Below are 20,261 nucleotides of genomic sequence, written 5' to 3' on the forward strand. Positions count from 1 at the left end.
TCATGAATGTGGAGCGGCATATAAATGCTCATGTAAAACAAAAAGTATATATGTTTAGAAATAGAAAAAAAAAAAAAAAAAGCAAATAAATACACTACCAAGCAAAGCTGGGGTAGGGACAGCTAGTAATTTATATTTGAATTATTAACTGTTGTTACCAAAGATTGTTATCTCAAGAAGCACCAATAGTTCTTCTCCGGTGTTCAATTATTTTTAAACTTTAAACTGAAACACACCCAATATTTTGATGTGTTTCAAGTGTGGCAAGTAGCACAGAGTCGCATAACATTTGAAATAATTGAGGAAGTATTGCCACTGACCAGGGGTCAATCGGTGGGTGTACTCAACAAGTGCTCTATTTCTTCCTCGAAAAAAAATAAAATAAAAATACATAAAATAAAATAATAAAGATAAAGAGAATAGCGATGAGGTAAAGGTTGCGAAGGAGGGGGGTAATGCTAGAGATGGGTGGGGTCTGTAGAAAACATGTTCGCCTTTAAATAAAAAAAAAAAGGAAAAGAAACATCGACTATTGTGTTTAGCTTCATCTTGTTTGCAACCCCTTCCCTCAATTATTTAAACGGGGAAAATTGTCACACTTATTTGAAAGCTGCCAGCCATTTGGTATCCTAATAATTATGTTTAGTTAAGTTATATAGCAGATGAGATGTATCATGCATTTTTCTCTTTTTTTTTTTTCTATTTTAGAAAAGAAAAAAAATTATCGGACACTAGTGTTTGCATAGGTAATATTAAATTAGCGGTTAATTTAGTCATCGGAGCTGGAATAAATAAAGAAAACCGCAAGGTAAAAAAAAATGAAACCGACACAAAATTCTTATTGCACTATAATGACCAATATTTTCATCCCCACATATTATTTGAATGGCAGTTCATTACATAGACAGCTCGAGTTTTGTTGGCAGACGACATACAGCAGTAATTCACTTTTCTCGTTGTAGATGCCTTCTTTTAATAACAGTTCTCGTAAACTTTAGTTAAAAAAAATAAATAAAAAATAAAAATGACTTGCTTTTACAATCGGTAAATACACACAAAAGGTGAGTGGATCTTTTTGACCTATATAAAACCATTAAAAGCTTTTTTTTCTTTTTTTTTTTTTTGATAAAACATTATTAAACCCAAAGACTTAAATAAAACTATAAAAAGCTTAATTTTTATTATTTGTTATAATTTTTTTTATTACTCAATGAACAGTAAAACGTTACATGCAATGGCGGCCATGTTTTTCGTTTTTAAATTAGTTAAAAAAAAAGGGTGGGTTATGGTTTTATGTAGGCCAAATAATTTGCACACCTGAAGTGCATATTTACCCAACAACCTCTTTGCAATATCATTTTCTCTTGCCAGTACATTTGTATACTAGAAAATCCTCCTTCATGGGGGGGGGGGATCAGCTATTCATAAATTCGATTGCTCTCACTACCTCTCTGCCGATTCAGTAAAAAGAGAAAATCTTTTCTCATCCGCCACGTTACATCAGCAACTTCTTGTTTGTGACGTAACTGCCAGGACATGTAACTCTCACTTTACTTCTAAGAGAAAATTTCATTTCGGGACAAGATCAAAGTGTAGTATCTGTTCTCTAGATGCTGCACTTCTATTTCTTGTTCTCTTTCGGTGGAGGAGAAATCCTTCACGACTGAGACAATTTTTATTTGTGTACCTTTTCTCCACGTTAAAAAACGACCCTGGTGTCTAACTCTGTCCCGTGGGGAGGCATAGTAAATAGGCACTTTACTCTAACCTTAAAGTGAAATTTGCGATTTTAACTTTATTTCTACACACTCCCATCTATATATTACTGCATATAAACAAGTGCCCCCAAAAGAATGGCCACCACGTAGAGAGGGGTGGTATCTTTGACTGCTTCATTAACAAGTCGCATCAGAAATAAATTTTAATGAATAATAGATAGTAATAAATAATAAATTCTATAATACATTCTATAATAAAATGAATACTGCATCAATGAAAGTCGAAAACGCGCACATATAAGAAAAAAATCAAAGTCCGATTCTTGAATTGTAGTAATTCTCCGAAACATCACGACGCCCACTCTCAAAACGTATGACTCTTGAATTGTAATTAAAAATTCTCAAAAATACGAATCTCGTTAATCGAGTAACCCGATATAAACGACGCCAACTCAATCGTTTCTCATTCTCTCTCAGAGAACACTTAACGTGGTTCCAACTAGTCGTGTCAACTCCATAGGAAAGTTTGTATTCTTTATTTCAAGAGGATTAGATCATGCAAAACAATGCTCATTTGCATAAGTGAAATTTTGTCATCGCAGAAAAATAAGATTATATTTTGTAAGCGAAACGTTCAGTGTTCAATGACACTACGCAACCCCTATTCTTTTTTTCTTGTGGACTGGCAGGATGGCTGCTACAAATGCATTTTTGAAAATATCAAAAATTTTCTTAGTTTTTGCTGAAAAAAAAAAAATGTATCTAACTTTACTTCCACGAATCAAATATTGGTGACCTCAGATAAAAGTCCCCCTCCCCGTCTTCTACAAGAATTAATCCAGTAAAAATTACTGTTTTCTGCAAAACATCAACTTCATTACCTTCACAGAAACCATCAACATTTGTAATCAATGGTTATTTGCAAAGATAAGTGAAACATGCATGGTCCCCAGTGAGTGCACAGTGAACGAGGCATAAAAAAATGACTAAGTTCAGCATTTCCCCCCCCACCCACCCATTTAGCCATAGAAGTCCCCAAGGGACGTCAAATCCTGGTGAAAATGAACAATCGGTCAGTTTTAGGCCTTAACATATGTAAATTTGAGTTTTGTACCATGCAAAACAAGAAATGACTAAGTCTATCATTTGCACCCTCCCATTTAGCCCTAAAAGTTCCCAAGGCCTTAACATATTTAAATTTAAGTTCAGCACCATGCAAAACTGCTAAATAGATATACACAGAAAATTTTGGACAATATAGTAAAATAGTCCCAAAAATAGAATGTGTTTATATTAGCCCTAAAAGAGTCCTTGGGCACATCCAAGAGTTATCGCAAAGTATAGACAAACAAAATTATATAGAAATCAGTTACAACTTTTCAGAAAGTTTTATAAAAATCCATGGCATCAATTATTTTTAATAAGCACAAGTATCAATTTTAGCCATTTTAGCCCGAAAAGTGGGAAACCGGAATTTTCCCGGAAAATCTGTTCTGTTACTTTTTTTTTTTTTTACTGATATCATGTTTATGCAAAATTTTTAAAAAATTGAGTTATTGAGAAAAGTGCGGACAGATGAACAGACAAGGGTGAATTTACAGGTCCACCCTCCTTTTGTCAGAGGACCAAAAAAATCTACATATTTTTTATCTCTCGTCTATTATTAATACAACTACTTTCGTCTTGTGAATGAATCACTCAACTTTGGTTAAACCAAACCTGAAAAGCACTTAAATTATTCAAGGGAGATAACTTATACCATTGTTATACTTGATTTAATAGTAAACTGGACTAGTTTTCAGGCGAAAAGGAATAAATTATAAGTCATATGAGCCAGTTGTAAATATAAGAGTTTGATTTTCATAGAAAGACGATTAATACATTCAGTCACTATTATTCCTTCCAAGATCATGGTATATTTGAGTACCCTCACAATTTCTTTGACAAAATAATCTAACCATTCCTTAAGACTGATATTAGAAGTTAGAACTTCCTTAGACATTGTTTTAGTTTCAAGTGTGAGTTGGATGAAAATGTTTCTGCGAAACGAACTGGATTCAAACTCAGCATAGCCAGATTTTCAGTAGTGTCGTTAAACATTAGATTTTCAGTAGTGTCGTTAAACATTAGATTTTCAGTAGTGTCGTTAAACATTAGATTTTCAGTAGTGTCGTTAAACATTAGATTTTCAGTAGTGTCGTTAAACATTAGATTTTCAGTAGTGTCGTTAAACATTAGATTTTCAGTAGTGTCGTTAAACATTAGATTTTCAGTAGTGTCGTTAAACATTAGATTTTCAGTAGTGTCGTTAAACATTAGATTTTCAGTAGTGTCATTAAACATTAGATTTTCAGTAGTGTCGTTAAACATTAGATTTTCAGTAGTGTCGTTAAACATTAGATTTTCAGTAGTGTCGTTAAACATTAGATTTTCAGTAGTGTCGTTAAACAATAGCCACCGTCATTGCTAGAGTAAAAGCGTATATATTTTTTAATGTTTGTTACTTTGTTCCATTGAATATCACCCCTTTTTATGCCAAAACAATATCTAACACAGGTTGCCATTTTACCCATATTTGGTTAGGGGAAGGTTCACATCTTTCTCAAAGGATATATAACTTAGTGCAGTGGTGCAGTGCAATGCAATACGATCCAACTGGATTAAAATTTGGATTGACAGATTCCAAAATCGTCACTGACATCCATTACACCTTAAATGTTACGTTTTGGTCAAGGTTTGAAACTCACTTTATGGGTGTTATCCAGTGATTATTTCATCTGTTTGATTTGGGAATAGAGGCTGCATCCGTAATTTTTTTTAATGTTTTGGACATTTAAAACAAAACTTCGCACTGTTATCAATTGGACATTTTTTTAACATCTCTCTCTCTCTCTCTCTTGACACACACACACACACACAGGGAGAGAGAGATGTTTTGATGTTATTTTTTTTTTAATTTTCTTCCTTTGAAGATTGTAATGCTGGGTATGGGGCAGCCAAACCAGCTGCCAACATTGCCCTTCTTTTTATTGAAACCAACCGAGAGCTCTTTTTAGTATTCTGGCTGTTCCCTTAAGTGCAATTGTCTGGATCTCTTTTGCACTTGGTTCACCAGGAATATTAGTTAGGTAGGACTTCAGGTTCTTCATAAGCCCTGTAGCACCAATAATAACTGGTATGATTGATATCTTAAGATTCCAGTTTCTTTTCATATCATACACGAGACCTTGATGTCATAGAATATGTATTTTTATAATACATGAAATATAATACTTTCCTAATGCATACAGTTGTTGACTATGGAATCGCTAATGCTAATTTCAAATACTGTTGGATCTATAGTGGTCACTTACATACCAATACTGGCGGCAAAGCAATGAACCCAGAAGTTCCTCCAGTCATTAGTAAAATAAAAGAAAATAAATTGTGTTTAATTAGTCGTGTGCAAAACAGTTCACACTAGATGTGTTTTTGCATAAAGACAAAAGTTTTCTGGGAAACAGACAAACTATCCCAAAATTGTTTTTTTAATACACACACACACACACACAACATGCCTGAAAAATTATGTATAAATATCACCCAATTCATAAAAATGAATTATTTTACACAGTATTTACTTTTCCATTTTTAATAGAGATTAAAACGATGTACTCTCACTCCCAATAAAATCTAAACACTGTTTTGCTTATTTCAGATGAGTAATTATTTATAAACCAGAAGTCTAGTATACTCCTTAATTGTTGTGGCTTGGCGAGATCGTCCTTCACTTCCTTGCCTCCTTACTATGTCTCTGCACCCAGCCATCTATTTACAGAAACAGTGATAAGTGATGGACTTATTGAAGGATGTGAACTGCTCGATTCTATAATAAAACACTCATATCAGTGTATAAAATCACTGACAAAAAAAAAAGGGGGGGGGGGACTGCTGTTTCTACAAATCCCTTTTGTTATTTAAACAGTACATTTTTAAGGGCAATATTGAAAGCAAGTTTTTTTTTTTATTACATTCAATACAGACATGTTAAAAAATATCAATTCAGACAAAACTTTTTTTTCCATTCTATATAATTTCATTAATATTTAGAAAATTTAGTTAATTACTAACGGAGGGTAGGGTGGTCTTAAAATACGCTTAAATATATATTTTTTAATTCATGCAGATTTCCCACTTATTATTACAGAGCTAATTCTCTTGTACTGATTTAAAAGTTAAAAAAAAAAAAAAAAAAAAAAAACCTTGGGTGCGATCAGGTTACATTGAATTCGAAACCTTTAATGCTCCAACTGTGTTCCCTACCGTTTGAGCTATCAACAAATAAAAATTTTAAATTAAACCACTTTAAGCTATGAATGAACAAAAAAAAATATGTCAGCATGTTGAAATGAACATTTTGCATTTCAACTTCATATTTCTGTACGTATTCTTCATAGAATAGAACACATTTTACTCGTAATAAACCATCTTTTTTGTATGATTACTATTTCCCGCTAATTTCAGTGTTAGGTAGTCAGTAGTTTAAGAGTGTATCGGTTAAATATTTATACATACATATATAATCTGGTTTATTTATATAGATTAAAATTTACTGTTATTCTAAATCGAAGTTCATCAACGCTTGTTTCTCAAAGGTATTTTTCCTATATACTTTAATATGCTAAAATTCAGGATTGCAGGGTCGGGCTAGTAAGAATGCTAGGAATTCTGGCCAGATTTTTAAGAAATCTATGAACAAGACAATCCGAATATTAGAAGACTTTAAAATAAGGAATCTATTGACTTGCTTATTGTTTACTCTGTTAAGGATGGTCGCCTTGCAGCTTTGTTTGTTTAGAGGCTTGGGTTGGTAATACTAGTCAAAACATCCATTCTTTACAATCAACCTAACAGAAACTGGGCCATTTTGGTGACTTTCTAGCTCTCAGGCTGAGGTATTCGTCCTGGTTAATCCTAGGAGGTTCATTCTTGTTTTCAAGTGGTGTAAGTTCATTGCTTAATGCATAAAACGCCGTGATTTAATTTATAATATGGCTTTAAAGGTTACCTGATGTTATCGGTTGCTATTTTGTTTTTAATTTCATCTATATAAGCTTGCATATAAAATTTATGTCGAAGGCATTTAATTAAAAAAAATAAATAAAAAGCAATTATTTTCTCTATATTCACAAAATATAAGATACGTGTTTGAAAGACGTTTATGTTCTACAATATAACAAGGACGTTTTTTTTTTTTTAAATATATGCAAAAAATAGTTTGTATGTATAAATCAATCGAAGATATGTTAAGATTTTTTTTTTTTTTAGTATTCAGCTTAAAATGCACAAAACTAAAGAAAAATTGAATGATTCATTTTAAAAAAATAAAAGGAAAAAAAAAATCACACTGATGACAGTAAAGATAAAACTCACCAGAATGGATTAGCAAGGATGGAGACATTGAAGCACTGTATCTTTACATATATATAAGGAATAGTTCTTCATAATTTCATGTTTTTTTTGTTTTGTTTTGTTTTAATTTTCCTATCAGTTTGTTCAAGCTGAGGTTGAGGCATCCTACCGAATGCAAAACATTTTACCCACGAACTCAGATATTTCAATCGAGAGATCTTTATAAAATTCTGACCATCCTTCTAAGTGCAATTGTTTGAATCTCTCTTTCACTTGGTTCACCGGGTATATTTGCCATTTAATGTTTAAATTTTTTCATGAGTCCAGTTGCTCCTATAATTACTGGAATTATATATGTATATGGGAGTACGTGTATATATATATATATATATATATATATTATATATTAGCTTGTGAAAGATGGTAAGCAAAAATAATTCTCACGGTATTGCGTAATGAATTTTATTTAATAAATGTGTGTTTATGTTTGTTTTCTTTTGCTGCATGTGTTTAATATTAGTTGGGAGGTTAGTGTGCGTTTTTGGTATAATTAATGTGTACGTGTATTCCGTTTACTATTTTAGATCAATGTGATGAAGCCGAAGACGGAAGATAAGAAACTATAGCGTGTTTCTGTGAAGGGATGAGGATCACGCTGGAATCGCTGTTAGAGGAGGCAATACACGAAATGCATGCGAGAGTCATTCTAAGAAAACAGAAATTCAGGAAAACATTCTTAGTAAGCTTTTTATAAGAACGAATACTGTTTTTTTGTTTTGTTTGTTTGTTATTTTTTTTTTTTTTTTTTTATCCTGCTTAATCTTAATGGGGTTCTGGAAACACATAGCGTAAAGAAGTACCCCTGCTGGCACCTTGAAGATATAATTCCATGAATGAATCTTGTGCCAAGAGTAGAAAATGAAAATCACAAGGAAACGACGTAGGAACGTGTGGAGGATTTGTGTCCCATAGCCGGGCGGCGGCCAGTCCGGTTTTGTGGCATGATTTACGGAAGAAAATAAATAAAATAAATAAATAAAACAGGAAGAAGAATAATGTCTGTTGTCAGTTGCTGGTACAAAGAGAACTTACATTCCGAATTGTCGGCAGAGGTCAGCAGGGATTAAACTAAAAAAAATTAGAAAAAAAAAAAAAAATGCCAAGAAAGTGAAAGAAACCGCACCGGCTTAACAGGTAAATTCGCAAAAATAAGGTAATCATTCAAAAAAATGTGTGTAGATACGTTTGTTACTTTAAGGTGTATCGAGTTGGATGGGGAGGAGGAGTAAGAGAGAGAGAGAGAGAGAGAGGGGGGGTACGTAATAATGTGAGGGGAGGGGGTGATCAGTCCACAATAACAAAGGTGTGTATAAAAAAAGGAAATGAAAAAAGTAATCTAGGTGTGTTGGCTAAAAACATTAATACATTGTGTGTGTGTGTGTGTGTGTGTGTGTGTGTGTGTGTGTGTGTGTGTGGATACCAATCTAAAAGGAGTGGAGGATGGAGACGAAGCACTGCCCACTCCGCTTCCACTTCCTAAACCCTTCAACCCTAACTCTGCATTTTTTGTCTCCTCTTGTTTCTGAAGAAAGCCAATGTCCATACCGTGACGCAGTCTACACACGAGTGGAAGGTAAAATCTTTTCAATAGACAGGCATCAATGTGTATGTGTTTTCTTGTAGGGGTTAGTGGAGAGGTGCTGGGACAGAGGGCGCCACAGACGAATTAAGTTCACCAATTCAGGTATCATTTGACAGTCTCAGAGATTGTAGGTCCTACCTTCTGAAATCCCGTCCACACCCCAATAGCTTAGTTTCACTGGACCATATCAAAAGATTTACTATAGACACACTTCAATGCATTCATTCATGCCTACACACACACACACACACACACACACACACACATGATGTATGGATAAATGAAAAAGGAACAACACACAATGGTAGGGGAGAAGGAAGCTCCCAAAAACGTTTTATCCATGTTCTTATCAAAGCCATAAATATACACAATCCAATGATTCAGTCCCAAACAAAGCCGGCTCTTCGGATTTGATAATTGTACACAGCTCGCTGGTGCCAGTAAACGCAGACCGGACGTGTCTCATAACCTATTATGTTACTCCCACCCCTTTCCCCGCGTGCCACACCATGTAATTCAGCTTACTCGCATCAATAGGAACAATTGGGGCTTACTTAAGGTCTCCTCCCCCGCTTCTCACCTTTTCAAATAATATGCAACAAGTTGTCGCAGGTTGGTTGATGGGTTTTACGGCATGTCAACCGTCGTTGGGTCATTTCATACGTTTGTGTGGCGTTTACTACTTTTGTGAATGTGATGAAGCTAGAGATAAGTTACTATGGTGTACGTGTGTATTGTTTACGATTCGTCTGTAGATTAATCGGCGCTCCTTCATTATTGTACCTATTTACTATGCCTCCCCACGGGACAGAGTTAGACACCAGGGTCGTTTTTTAACGTGGAGAAAAGGCACAAAAATAAAAAATTGTCTCAGTCGTGAAGGACTGATCCTCCACCGAAAGAGAACAAGAAATGGAAGTGCAGCATCTGAAGAATAGATACTACACTTTGATCTTGACCAAAAGGCCAAGTATTTAATTGCTCCTTCATTATTGTAGCGAAATTCCAAGATCGAAATATCGAATGGAACCAATGGTAGCTACTGAATTGTCATGTCGTCTGTATCCAAAATTACGAAAAGCGATAAGATAAAAGAAAAATAATTATTTAAAATAGTTTTCGAAGAAATTAGAAATGTTAGTTTACGCAATAATTAAAGAGCGCTTATATAAACAAGGGGGGAGTAATTCAGTTTTGAAAATTCATAAACTTGGGCCAATTTCAGAGAAGTTTTTAAAATGAACTTGCATCCACTGAATAAGGATATTTTTTTTTTTCAGCTAATAAAAAATTCCACGACTTTTAGTTTCGGAGGAGATAGAGTTTGGAAATATGGAGACATATATAGCCGTTTATATATGAGATTACAAACTATGAGCTATTTCCCTTATGTTTACGTCACTTGTCACACGTGTCCAAAACAAACATGTCTAAAATCATTTTTTTGTTGTTTGAATAATGGAAATACGTGTTTTATGTAATATTTCAGAAATATTAAACTAAACTGCGACATGACAATTAGATAACATTGCTTAGTGTTGAAATTGACAAAGAAAGTAAGTAGTTATGATTGTTTTTTTATGAAAATTCAATTTTTCGGTTGTCGGATTTCGCTATAATAACGAAATACTGACGAATTTGTTTTGCAGGCATACATTTTTATGGACAGTTTTTACAGGGTGGTCAAGAAGAGATCAAGATTTTTTTTAAGCTTAAATAGATTATTTGATATGTTATCTTAATGGAATTTGAACATATGAAGACAATGAAGATTTCTTTTTGGTGGTGGGGGGGGGAGACAAATAAACAAACAAACAAACAAAAAACGGGTTTAAGTCTCCTAAAATTTATACTAGAACTGTCCAGAAGGACCGTGGCAAAAATAGTTAAAGTACTTGGTAAAAATTCAGTTATAAAAGTTACAATTCTGGAGGTTCAAGGTTCAATCCCCAGTGCGGGCGACACTAAGTACAATTGCAAATTAATTAGGACTTCGACCCAGACGAAATGAGAGCAGGCTACGCCCGTGGATCAAATAAAGGGATTCTCGAGTTCGACATGTTACATCTTAAGGTTGGAAGTGAGCATTCCAGGAGTTCGAAGAGGTTATGCTGACAAAGATCAGCTGACGATGCCACATAAATGTAATCGATTTTGTCACAAGATCAGATTTCTTTTTCCAAGTTAACTTAGCACAAAAATCTAACCTGATGGAGAAAAACGGATTCCATTTTCTGATAAAACAGTGAAAAAATATTTTAAATTAGTTGTAGAAATCTAGACAACAATGAAAACGTAAAAAAATTGATGCTCAATGTAATATATATATTTCTAACTTACTACCTAGCTCTACCTATGTATAGAGCACTGTTGAAGTAAATACTTAGTTTACGCATAAAATTATACTTTCGTATATTAATTTATGTGACTAAATGAAGTAGTCATATATATATATATATATATATATATATAATAGATTATTTTAGACTCTATAAAATGCACTATTGCTTGTCTAGGCCATAATTTTAGAAAAGCTATGATAAAAGACACTGCTTTTAAGACTAAAATTCAAATCTATATATGCACACAGAGTTGAAGTCACCAATTTGGTCGAATGTTAATTCGCTTTGGTTTAACTTCCTACTTCGTAAAAAATAAACACACACACACACGTATCTGCGAAATCCAGATCATTTACTTCTGGATCAGCACTTCTTTTATAAAGTCACGTGGAAAGGAACACACAAAACGTCTCGCATACCAAAACTGAACGTTTACAAAAGCAAAAAAAAAAAAAAAAAAAAAAAAAATCTAAATAATAGCAAGTCAATAGAGAACGTGTTTGAATGCTTTTGAAATAAGATATGGTCTCCTATGCAAAATAGTTTAAGAGAGATTCTTTATGCTAGAAAAGCAGCTAATATTTACGAGGTCCAACACGCGTATGCGGATGTAATAACATGAGTTAGAAAAATCGCACTCCATTGTAAATATGTTATGCCGCGACAGGTAACACTGGAAATAGTTATACTATTTACACGTTTCAAATTGCTGCTCGACATCTTGAACTGCCTTATGTTCGACTATGTCCGTCCGAATGTTGGATCTTTTAGAACAAAACTATGTACACACTAATCGAGCAATAGACAGCTTAATGCATCGGAGGATAGAGAGATTACGTTTGCACATGCCCTGCCCAATGTTAATTAGTGCAACCGATGTTGTATTTATTTACATATTTTAGTGCTGAATTTGTATGCAAATATATACTCCCCCCCCCAAAAAAAAACATTCGAGATTCTTTGGAAAAAGAAAAAGAAAAAGAAAAAGAAAAAAAAGCCAATGCTGCGGGGTTCCCCTCCACAAGTGAAAACTTTACTGTTACCATGACTAATGTTTGTGCAAAATTTCAAAAAAATCTTATGCGTGGTTATTGAGAAACGTGCAAACAAAAGAACTGATGAACGATTTGGGGGCAATGTTACACATATAATGACCCCAGGAAGGGCAACCAGAGTTATCCTGGAAAATCCGTGCTGACAAAAATTTACTTTCACCGTGGCTAATGTTTGTGCGAAATTTCAAAAACGTTCAAGGCGTGGTTATTGAGAAAAGGGAAAACAAACGAACGGACGAAGAGACCAAAGAAAGGGGGTAAAAAAAGCCATCATAAAACAACCACCAACGCGATTCATTCTAGAAAGAGTAATGCCAAGTTTAGATAATGACAATTCACGGAGACAAATTTTAAATGTAAGCGCGTTCGAAACAGATGAAAATGTAAAAAGATTATGATCGTATGAATCGACCGAAATATCATGATTGTGTTTTAGTGATGTGTTTGTGTCCTTATTTTTAGTAGTCTGTTACTGCGCTGTTCCATATACTAAATCTATAAAACTGAGAATATGTGTGTGTGAAGACGCTTCTCAATCTATATACTCAACGAATTTTTGATCTACAAACTTTAAATTTAGTATATAGGTTAACCAGACATGTTGAAAACTTGGTAATCGGTTTTCATTCAGAAAAGGGGTTGCTAAGGGGTCAAAATTGAAAAATGAGTACGTGGGTGTCATAATATTTTTATCCGTTTGGCAACTGTTTCACAACTACGCATGCGCGAATCGTTCACATGACAGATTCCTTATGTTAAGAATAAATAGATTTGAAGACATTTTTTAAAGTCGTGTGAAGCTAGCTAAATAATCATCATGCCTTATTCCCCGTCTTTGGGTTTTGGTTTTGCTCTCAGCTCGAGTTTTTTGTTTGTTTTTTTGTTTTTTACTTACAAGAAGTGAACCGTTTAGAAAAAAAACAATACTCGCCTGCACATATCTCAGTTTCTGTATGAATTAAAATATAATATTTATGTGTATTTTACGACCGGGTAACGCCGGGCGACCTGCTAGTTTTTCATATTTTGATGTCAAAACTATAATTTTATGAAGTTACATTCTTCATCAATCATTCTTCTATCCTTATGATAATGGAAGCAGCTTCAGTTCGCATACCATACTAGGAGGCCTACACGTCATGTATTGACGAACAGAACAGGCTTGACAAAACTTAAAGAAACAGATCCAAGGGAAATACTACTGCAGATAAATCTAGACAAAAATATTTTTGTTTACAACAGAATCTAACAGATGAAATTTGTATAAATTTTCAAGGGTTGATATGCAGTAAATATAACAAAGAAAACATGAGTGAGAGGAGATAAGAGAGAGAGGCAGAGGCAGAGAGAGAGAGAGGGGGCAGAGAGAGAGAGGGGGCAGAGAGAGAGGGGGGCAGAGAGAGAGAGGGGGCAGAGAGAGAGAGGGGGCAGAGAGAGGGGGGGCAGAGAGAGAGAGGGGGCAGAGAGAGAGGGGGCAGAGAGAGAGGGGGCAGGGAGAGAGGGGGCAGAGAGAGAGGGGGCAGGGAGAGAGGGGGGCAGAGAGAGAGACAGGCAGAGAGAGAGACAGGCAGAGAGAAGAGAAAGAGAGACAGGCACAGAGAGAGAGAGAGAGAGAGAGAGAGAGAGAGAGAGAGAGAGAGAGAGAGAGAGAGAGAGAAAGAAGAGACAGGTAGGCGTGAGACAAGAGGCAGGCGAGAGGGGACAGAGAGGAGAGAGACGAAAGGGTCTATTATGAGACGCAAACATTCTAATTTTTTTTTTAAGTGTGGAAATGGAACCTATATTGTAAAATAAACATTTTAAATTAATAATTTCCTATCGTTGTAAAGACAGGATTTTCAACCCGTGCCAATGTAAAGAAATTATATATTTCATATACATAAATATTAATCCAGCAGGACACAGTTGAATTCCATAGTTATTTTCATTAAAAAATGTTTATGGGGATTATGATCTCATTTTAAATAATATTCTAGTCATTTTCAACTGAATCTTAAGGTAGTAAGTACCCTCAAGATGAAACTAAAGACCTAATTTTAGCAACAACCAAACAAGTACGAAACACATGACTCGATTGGTTACGCTTCACTTCCACGTCAGTACCAGATGGCAATTTCATTCAGGGCTTAATGAGCGGCACACTGTGATCCTTTGCTGAGTACGCACGGGTCCCATGTGCAGATCCGAGGCTGAGAACATGATACCATGCATGGATTGGTTATGCATTTTTTGCAAGAATTGATGATCAGTGATATTTTGTATGGTTGGTGTGAGTGTGTGAGGGGGATGAGATGTTTTGCTAGGCTATGCGTCACTTTCCCATCCGACCCAGGAGATGAGTTCATCTTGAAAAAAAAAGTGCTTAAGAAGAAAAACGCCAAAAATAACTTGTTAATAATAGTTAAAAAAAAAAAAAAAAATGGTAAAAGTGTAGAGAAGACAGGAAAAAAAGGCGATAGGTGCAAAAGAGGTATGAGGAAAAGAGAGAGATAGGGGCAAAAGACGTACGAGGAAAAGAGAGATAGGGGCAAAAGAGGTACGAGGAAAAGAGAGATAGGGGCAAAAGAGGTACGAGGAAAAGAGAGATAGGGGCAAAAGAGGTACGAGGAAAAGAGAGATAGGGGCAAAAGAGGTACGAGGAAAAGAGAGATAGGGGCAAAAGAGGTACGAGGAAAAGAGAGATAGGGGCAAAAGAGGTACGAGGAAAAGAGAGATAGGGGCAAAAGAGGTACGAGGAAAAGAGAGATAGGGGCAAAAGAGGTACGAGGAAAAGAGAGATAGGGGCAAAAGAGGTACGAGGAAAAGAGAGATAGGGGCAAAAGAGGTACGAGGAAAAGAGAGATAGGGGCAAAAGAGGTACGAGGAAAAGAGAGATAGGGGCAAAAGAGGTACGAGGAAAAGAGAGATAGGAGCAAAAGAGGTACGAGGAAAAGAGAGATAGGAGCAAAAGAGGTACGAGGAAAAGAGAGATAGGGGCAAAAGACGTACGAGGAAAAGAGAGATAGGGGCAAAAGACGTACGAGGAAAAGAGAGATAGGGGCAAAAGACGTACGAGGAAAAGAGAGATAGGGGCAAAAGACGTACGAGGAAAAGAGAGATAGGGGCAAAAGACGTACGAGGAAAAGAGAGATAGGGGCAAAAGACGTACGAGGAAAAGAGAGATAGGGGCAAAAGACGTACGAGGAAAAGAGAGATAGGGGCAAAAGACGTACGAGGAAAAGAGAGATAGGGGCAAAAGACGTACGAGGAAAAGAGAGATAGGGGCAAAAGACGTACGAGGAAAAGAGAGATAGGGGCAAAAGACGTACGAGGAAAAGAGAGATAGGGGCAAAAGACGTACGAGGAAAAGAGAGATAGGGGCAAAAGACGTACGAGGAAAAGAGAGATAGGGGCAAAAGACGTACGAGGAAAAGAGAGATAGGGGCAAAAGACGTACGAGGAAAAGAGAGATAGGGGCAAAAGACGTACGAGGAAAAGAGAGATAGGGGCAAAAGACGTACGAGGAAAAGAGAGATAGGGGCAAAAGACGTACGAGGAAAAGAGAGATAGGGGCAAAAGACGTACGAGGAAAAGAGAGATAGGGGCAAAAGACGTACGAGGAAAAGAGAGATAGGGGCAAAAGACGTACGAGGAAAAGAGAGATAGGGGCAAAAGACGTACGAGGAAAAGAGAGATAGGGGCAAAAGAGGTACGAGGAAAAGAGAGAGGTGCAAAAGGAATATGCAGAAAAGTGAGATGCAAAGAGAGTATGAATTAAAGAGAGGTGCAAAGGGAATAAGACGAAAAGAGATAAATGAAAGATAAATGAGAGAGGGGGTAAGAGAAAAGATAAGTTTAACACACTTAAAAGAAATTAAACTAAAATCCTTTTTGGTGGAAATAAATCTCAATGGAGAAAGCAGCGAAGCAAAAAAAAAAAAAAAAAAAAATTTTTATTTTCAAAAATAAAAATAAAATGGTTGCAATTCTGTGTCAGTAAGACAGCACTTAAATATGAAGAGGATAAATATGGGTCACTTTTGAAATAAGATATGGAATGCTAAATAGCTTAGCGTCTTCAGATGTTCGAAGAAAAAAAAAGATTTATTACATGGAAACGAAAACATGAGAAGTTTAAGATAAAGCGAATGAAGAAAGAAAAAAAAAGAATAGTAGGGCAGCCCAAGCGTTGGAAATATGGAATTTCAACATTTTTTAAATATCATATATCGGTACCAAATTTGAAAATTTCATTTTTATGAATAACTATTAAAAAAAAAGTGTCTTAAATTCGTTATAGTACAACAACCATATTATACGTCCTCTATCAGGCTAAAATGCTATAAGCCAATACATTGGTAAAGTACTCAACAATTACAATCAAATTATACCCAATTTACACCATTGACGATTACTATACTACCATCTTACATTAATTAACCCTTATCCTCAAGTGGCTTTCAGGCCTTGATAAGTAGTGAGTCTCAAGTAAATAAAACAAGGTTCGAATCAACAGAACTTGTTCACAGGGGAAGGACAAAAAATAATGGTAGAAAGCGATGAACTTAAAAGAAAAAGGGATAAATAAAGACCTGGTAAGAGAAAAGTTATTTTAAAAGTCAATTTCTAAAAGCTGTTCAACACACGTCAGCATGTAAAATGGATGCTAAATAAGATATGATGAACAAAATGGATGCTAAATAAGATATGATGAACAAAATGGATGCTAAATAAGATATGATGAACAAAATGGATGCTAAATAAGATATGAACAAAATGGATGCTAAATAAGATATGATGAACGAAATGGATGCTAAATAAGATATGATGAACGAAATGGATGCTAAATAAGATATGATGAACGAAATGGATGCTAAATAAGATATGATGAACAAAATGCATGCTAAATAAGATATGATGAACGAAATGGATGCTAAATAAGATATGATGAACAAAATGGATGCTAAATAAGATATGATGAACAAAATGGATGCTAAATAAGATATGATGAACAAAATGGATGCCATTATATTAAAGGAATTTTGTGTGTTCATCTTTGTCAAATAATCTGTGACAAGGATGGAGCATCCTTGGGACGAACTTTACACAAATTTTCCACATCTTCAGTTCCTTGCAAATAATAGTGTACACAGTTCCCACACTGACATCAAACTGTGCACTTATTGTGTCTATAGACACACGACAGTCCTTATCCATGAAATTCTTTATCTAGCCAATCCACTCTTGTGTTCTGACTTCCTTACTCCTCCCACACCTTTCATCATCCCGCACAGACTACATGCCTTGAATCTCTTATGCCACTCAACAACTGATGCTCGATTCATACAAAATGGTCCAAAAGCACCGAAGCATTCCATGGGTTTCTATGACATTTTTTCCAAGTTTAAAACAGAGTTTTATTGCATATCATTCTTCTAAATTGTCCTCACGTTCAGATTGCATTTTTGATAATCACCAGCTGTGACAATCAGACTTTAGTAGGGTGTATTCCAATTCCTGCTGTAGCTGTTCATTTGAACCTGAAATCCTAAAAATTGGTCAGTCATCTTATAAGATGTATAGCAATAACGTACTGAACTTTCAAGAGTCTACAATTTTAAATGCCTGTACAAAAGTCTGGAAACTTTTTGAAGGCACCTTGTACTTCATGAGTAGGCAGTCGATTGAGAAAAAAGAAAGAAAAAAAAAGAAAAAGAAACTATCAATAAAACCTTGAATTTCCAAGTCGGATTCTAAAACCGTGTTCCCTGCATAAATTGATGATTTTTTTTTTTTTTTTTACTCCAAGTTTCCCACATCTGCTCCTAAGTACCACTCAAAACTACTACTACCCAAGCATTAATCGTTCGGCAAATTTCAACATTAAGTGAAAACGATTAAGACATCATTTACTCCGTACCAAATTATGAAACAACTGTCAGAGAGACGCACCCAGCTTACCCGAATATGTCAACTTACGACAGACACATAAATACGAGTATTGTACACCTTAGGATTCTGGAAGATAACAAAAACGAAGACCGACCAGTGATAAATTATTATAAAGATTTCAAAAATGTACTTTATATACAAAGATGGGAGAGTCTAATTTTACAAATATGTCCGTGCAACCAAACAGGCATCATTTTTTTTTCTCATAACACCCCCTACCTTCAACCAACCCGAAAGAATATAAACACACAAAAGAATGCAGATGAAATGAGAAAGAATTGCTTATTGACATTTTATAAAAATAATATTTCTTTGTCGTCGTAAACTTGCTCCCACAAGATAATTTACACGGCTTGTCTCGCTAGAAAGGAAACGAGAAAAGAGATTTTGTAAGAGAAAATAAAAGCGGCTTTAAAACTTAAGAGACAATGAGAAAGTCTATTGTTGGCCTAACTTCACAATGACAGTCTTTACATGTTTGTTTGTTTGAAGCTCTATTTCATTCTCACCGATATATACTAAGTTTTTAAAATATTTATGGCAATCAAACTACACAGAATTATCCGCGTTTCGTCCTAGGGGGGACTCGTCAGGCTATTGCATGGAGTTGATGTTACTGTGCATTTTTATATATTCACGTGGTAGCCAATCAGATTCTTTGTTATTTACGCAGCCATTTATCGCAACCAATGGTTGTGTGTTTATCAGGCAGATATTCATTTGTAATTCACCCCTTTCTTTGTTCGTTTTCAGAGGGGGCAGAGCCATCTTTTCTTTATGTTAGAAAGTAACTTAGTTTTAATCTGGATGTGTTCAGATACTTTTGCTTACATTTTTGTTTATTAATTATTATTATTATTATTAAATTGTATGTTCACCCAAAATAAAACACAGTGCCACTTTGATGTAAGGGGGATACTATCTTGGACATAGTTTGCAGGTATACTATGTAGGGGGTTGAGCAGCAAGATATGTTTACATTACCCTTGAACTTCTGCATACAGTCAGAGAAGCAGAAACCCGGAAGGAAATTCCAAAGTCTAGTAATCCTAGGGAAGAAACTATTATAGAAGGCTTTTTCTGGCATCTCAGTATCTCTACAGTGTAGAGTTGAGATTTTGTTTTTTGTCAGATTTGTCCGGGGTATTTATATCGAGGTGGGTACAAAGGGTTGTAGTTCATCATAGCGCATACCATTAAAATATTTGTAAAACAGGAAGAGGGATACAACATTTCGTCGTCTAGCTGACAGTGTGGGACCTATTACGTTAGCAACTCGTGAACCCTGTCTAAGAGTGAGAGGTTAGTAGCAGATGCACCAGCCCAAATATGACAACAATGCTTCATACATGGGTGAAATTATTATTGTTCACATGTCATTCGAGGATAAGTGTTAATGAATTCCCCCGGTAAACGGAGGAGACAAGACTGAACAGAATTCGATTAAGACGATAGCTCAACAAAATTTGTTTAAATTGGACTTGAAAACGATCAGGTTTTAGTTGGCTGGGAAATAGTTCCGTGATATTGTATTCCACAGATGGATACTTCTTGGAAAGAAACTTTCTGTATAGTTTTTAATGCACGGAATCGCAAGGAAACAAATTTATTTACAATGGATGTATCTGGACGAGTATTTTTTGTGTGAATGTTTTACAGGGGTAAACAGATTAGAGCTCAGTCGAATATCTATCATAGAGTAGAGAAAGATTAGTAACCTCTATTCTCTAAGAGGCTGTAAAGAACAGATGTGAGCATCATCCACTAAATTTTTCATTTAAGACAGGAAAGATAGTAGAGCACAATCACGTTGACACAATGGTTCTCTCCAGATCACCAAAGTTAAGTAACGTTGAGCCTGGCCAGTACCAGATGGGTGACCATTTGGGAAGGCTAAGCGCTGTATGTAACTTCTGGGAAGGTTGCGCATGGGGCCAGCACCCTCTCGTCCTGTAAAAAGAACTCCTCGCTACAAAAACATCTACTAAAGTTGTAGAGGGCCTATGCCTCTCCAGGGGCTTAGGGGCTGGGGGGGGGGGACAGGAAAGATACTCTGAGCAGAATCTCTCTCGATGCGACAGCAGAGAATTCCATCATAGGACGTATCTGACTCGTCTAGCTAGAGCAGTGGTTCCCAACCTTTATTACATGGCGGCACAATATTAAGGTTTTTAAATTTTCA

The 20,261-nt window shown here is 35.5% G+C and overlaps 1 protein-coding gene across 7 annotated transcripts in view; it reads right to left on the reverse strand.

Moving 5' to 3' along the window:
• LOC145258202 (rho GTPase-activating protein 7-like) overlaps window positions 1-20,261 on the reverse strand; it is a 671,840-nt gene that overhangs the window by 164,069 nt on the left and 487,510 nt on the right. Inside the window, exon 1 of one of the 7 annotated variants that reach the window (XM_080116158.1) lies at window positions 7,131-7,715. The exons of the other annotated variants lie outside the window; for them this stretch is intronic. Within the exon in view, the coding sequence (XP_079972284.1) occupies window positions 7,131-7,158 (28 nt within the window). The 5' untranslated portion in view covers window positions 7,159-7,715. Of the gene's footprint in view, window positions 1-7,130; window positions 7,716-20,261 lie in introns of those variants that run through there. 7 annotated transcript variants of the gene reach the window in all.

The sequence above is a fragment of the Euprymna scolopes genome, chromosome 3, assembly GCF_053919585.1.
Source record: "Euprymna scolopes isolate OS-2025 chromosome 3, ASM5391958v1, whole genome shotgun sequence".
In the NCBI taxonomy this organism is placed as follows: domain Eukaryota; kingdom Metazoa; phylum Mollusca; class Cephalopoda; order Sepiida; family Sepiolidae; genus Euprymna; species Euprymna scolopes.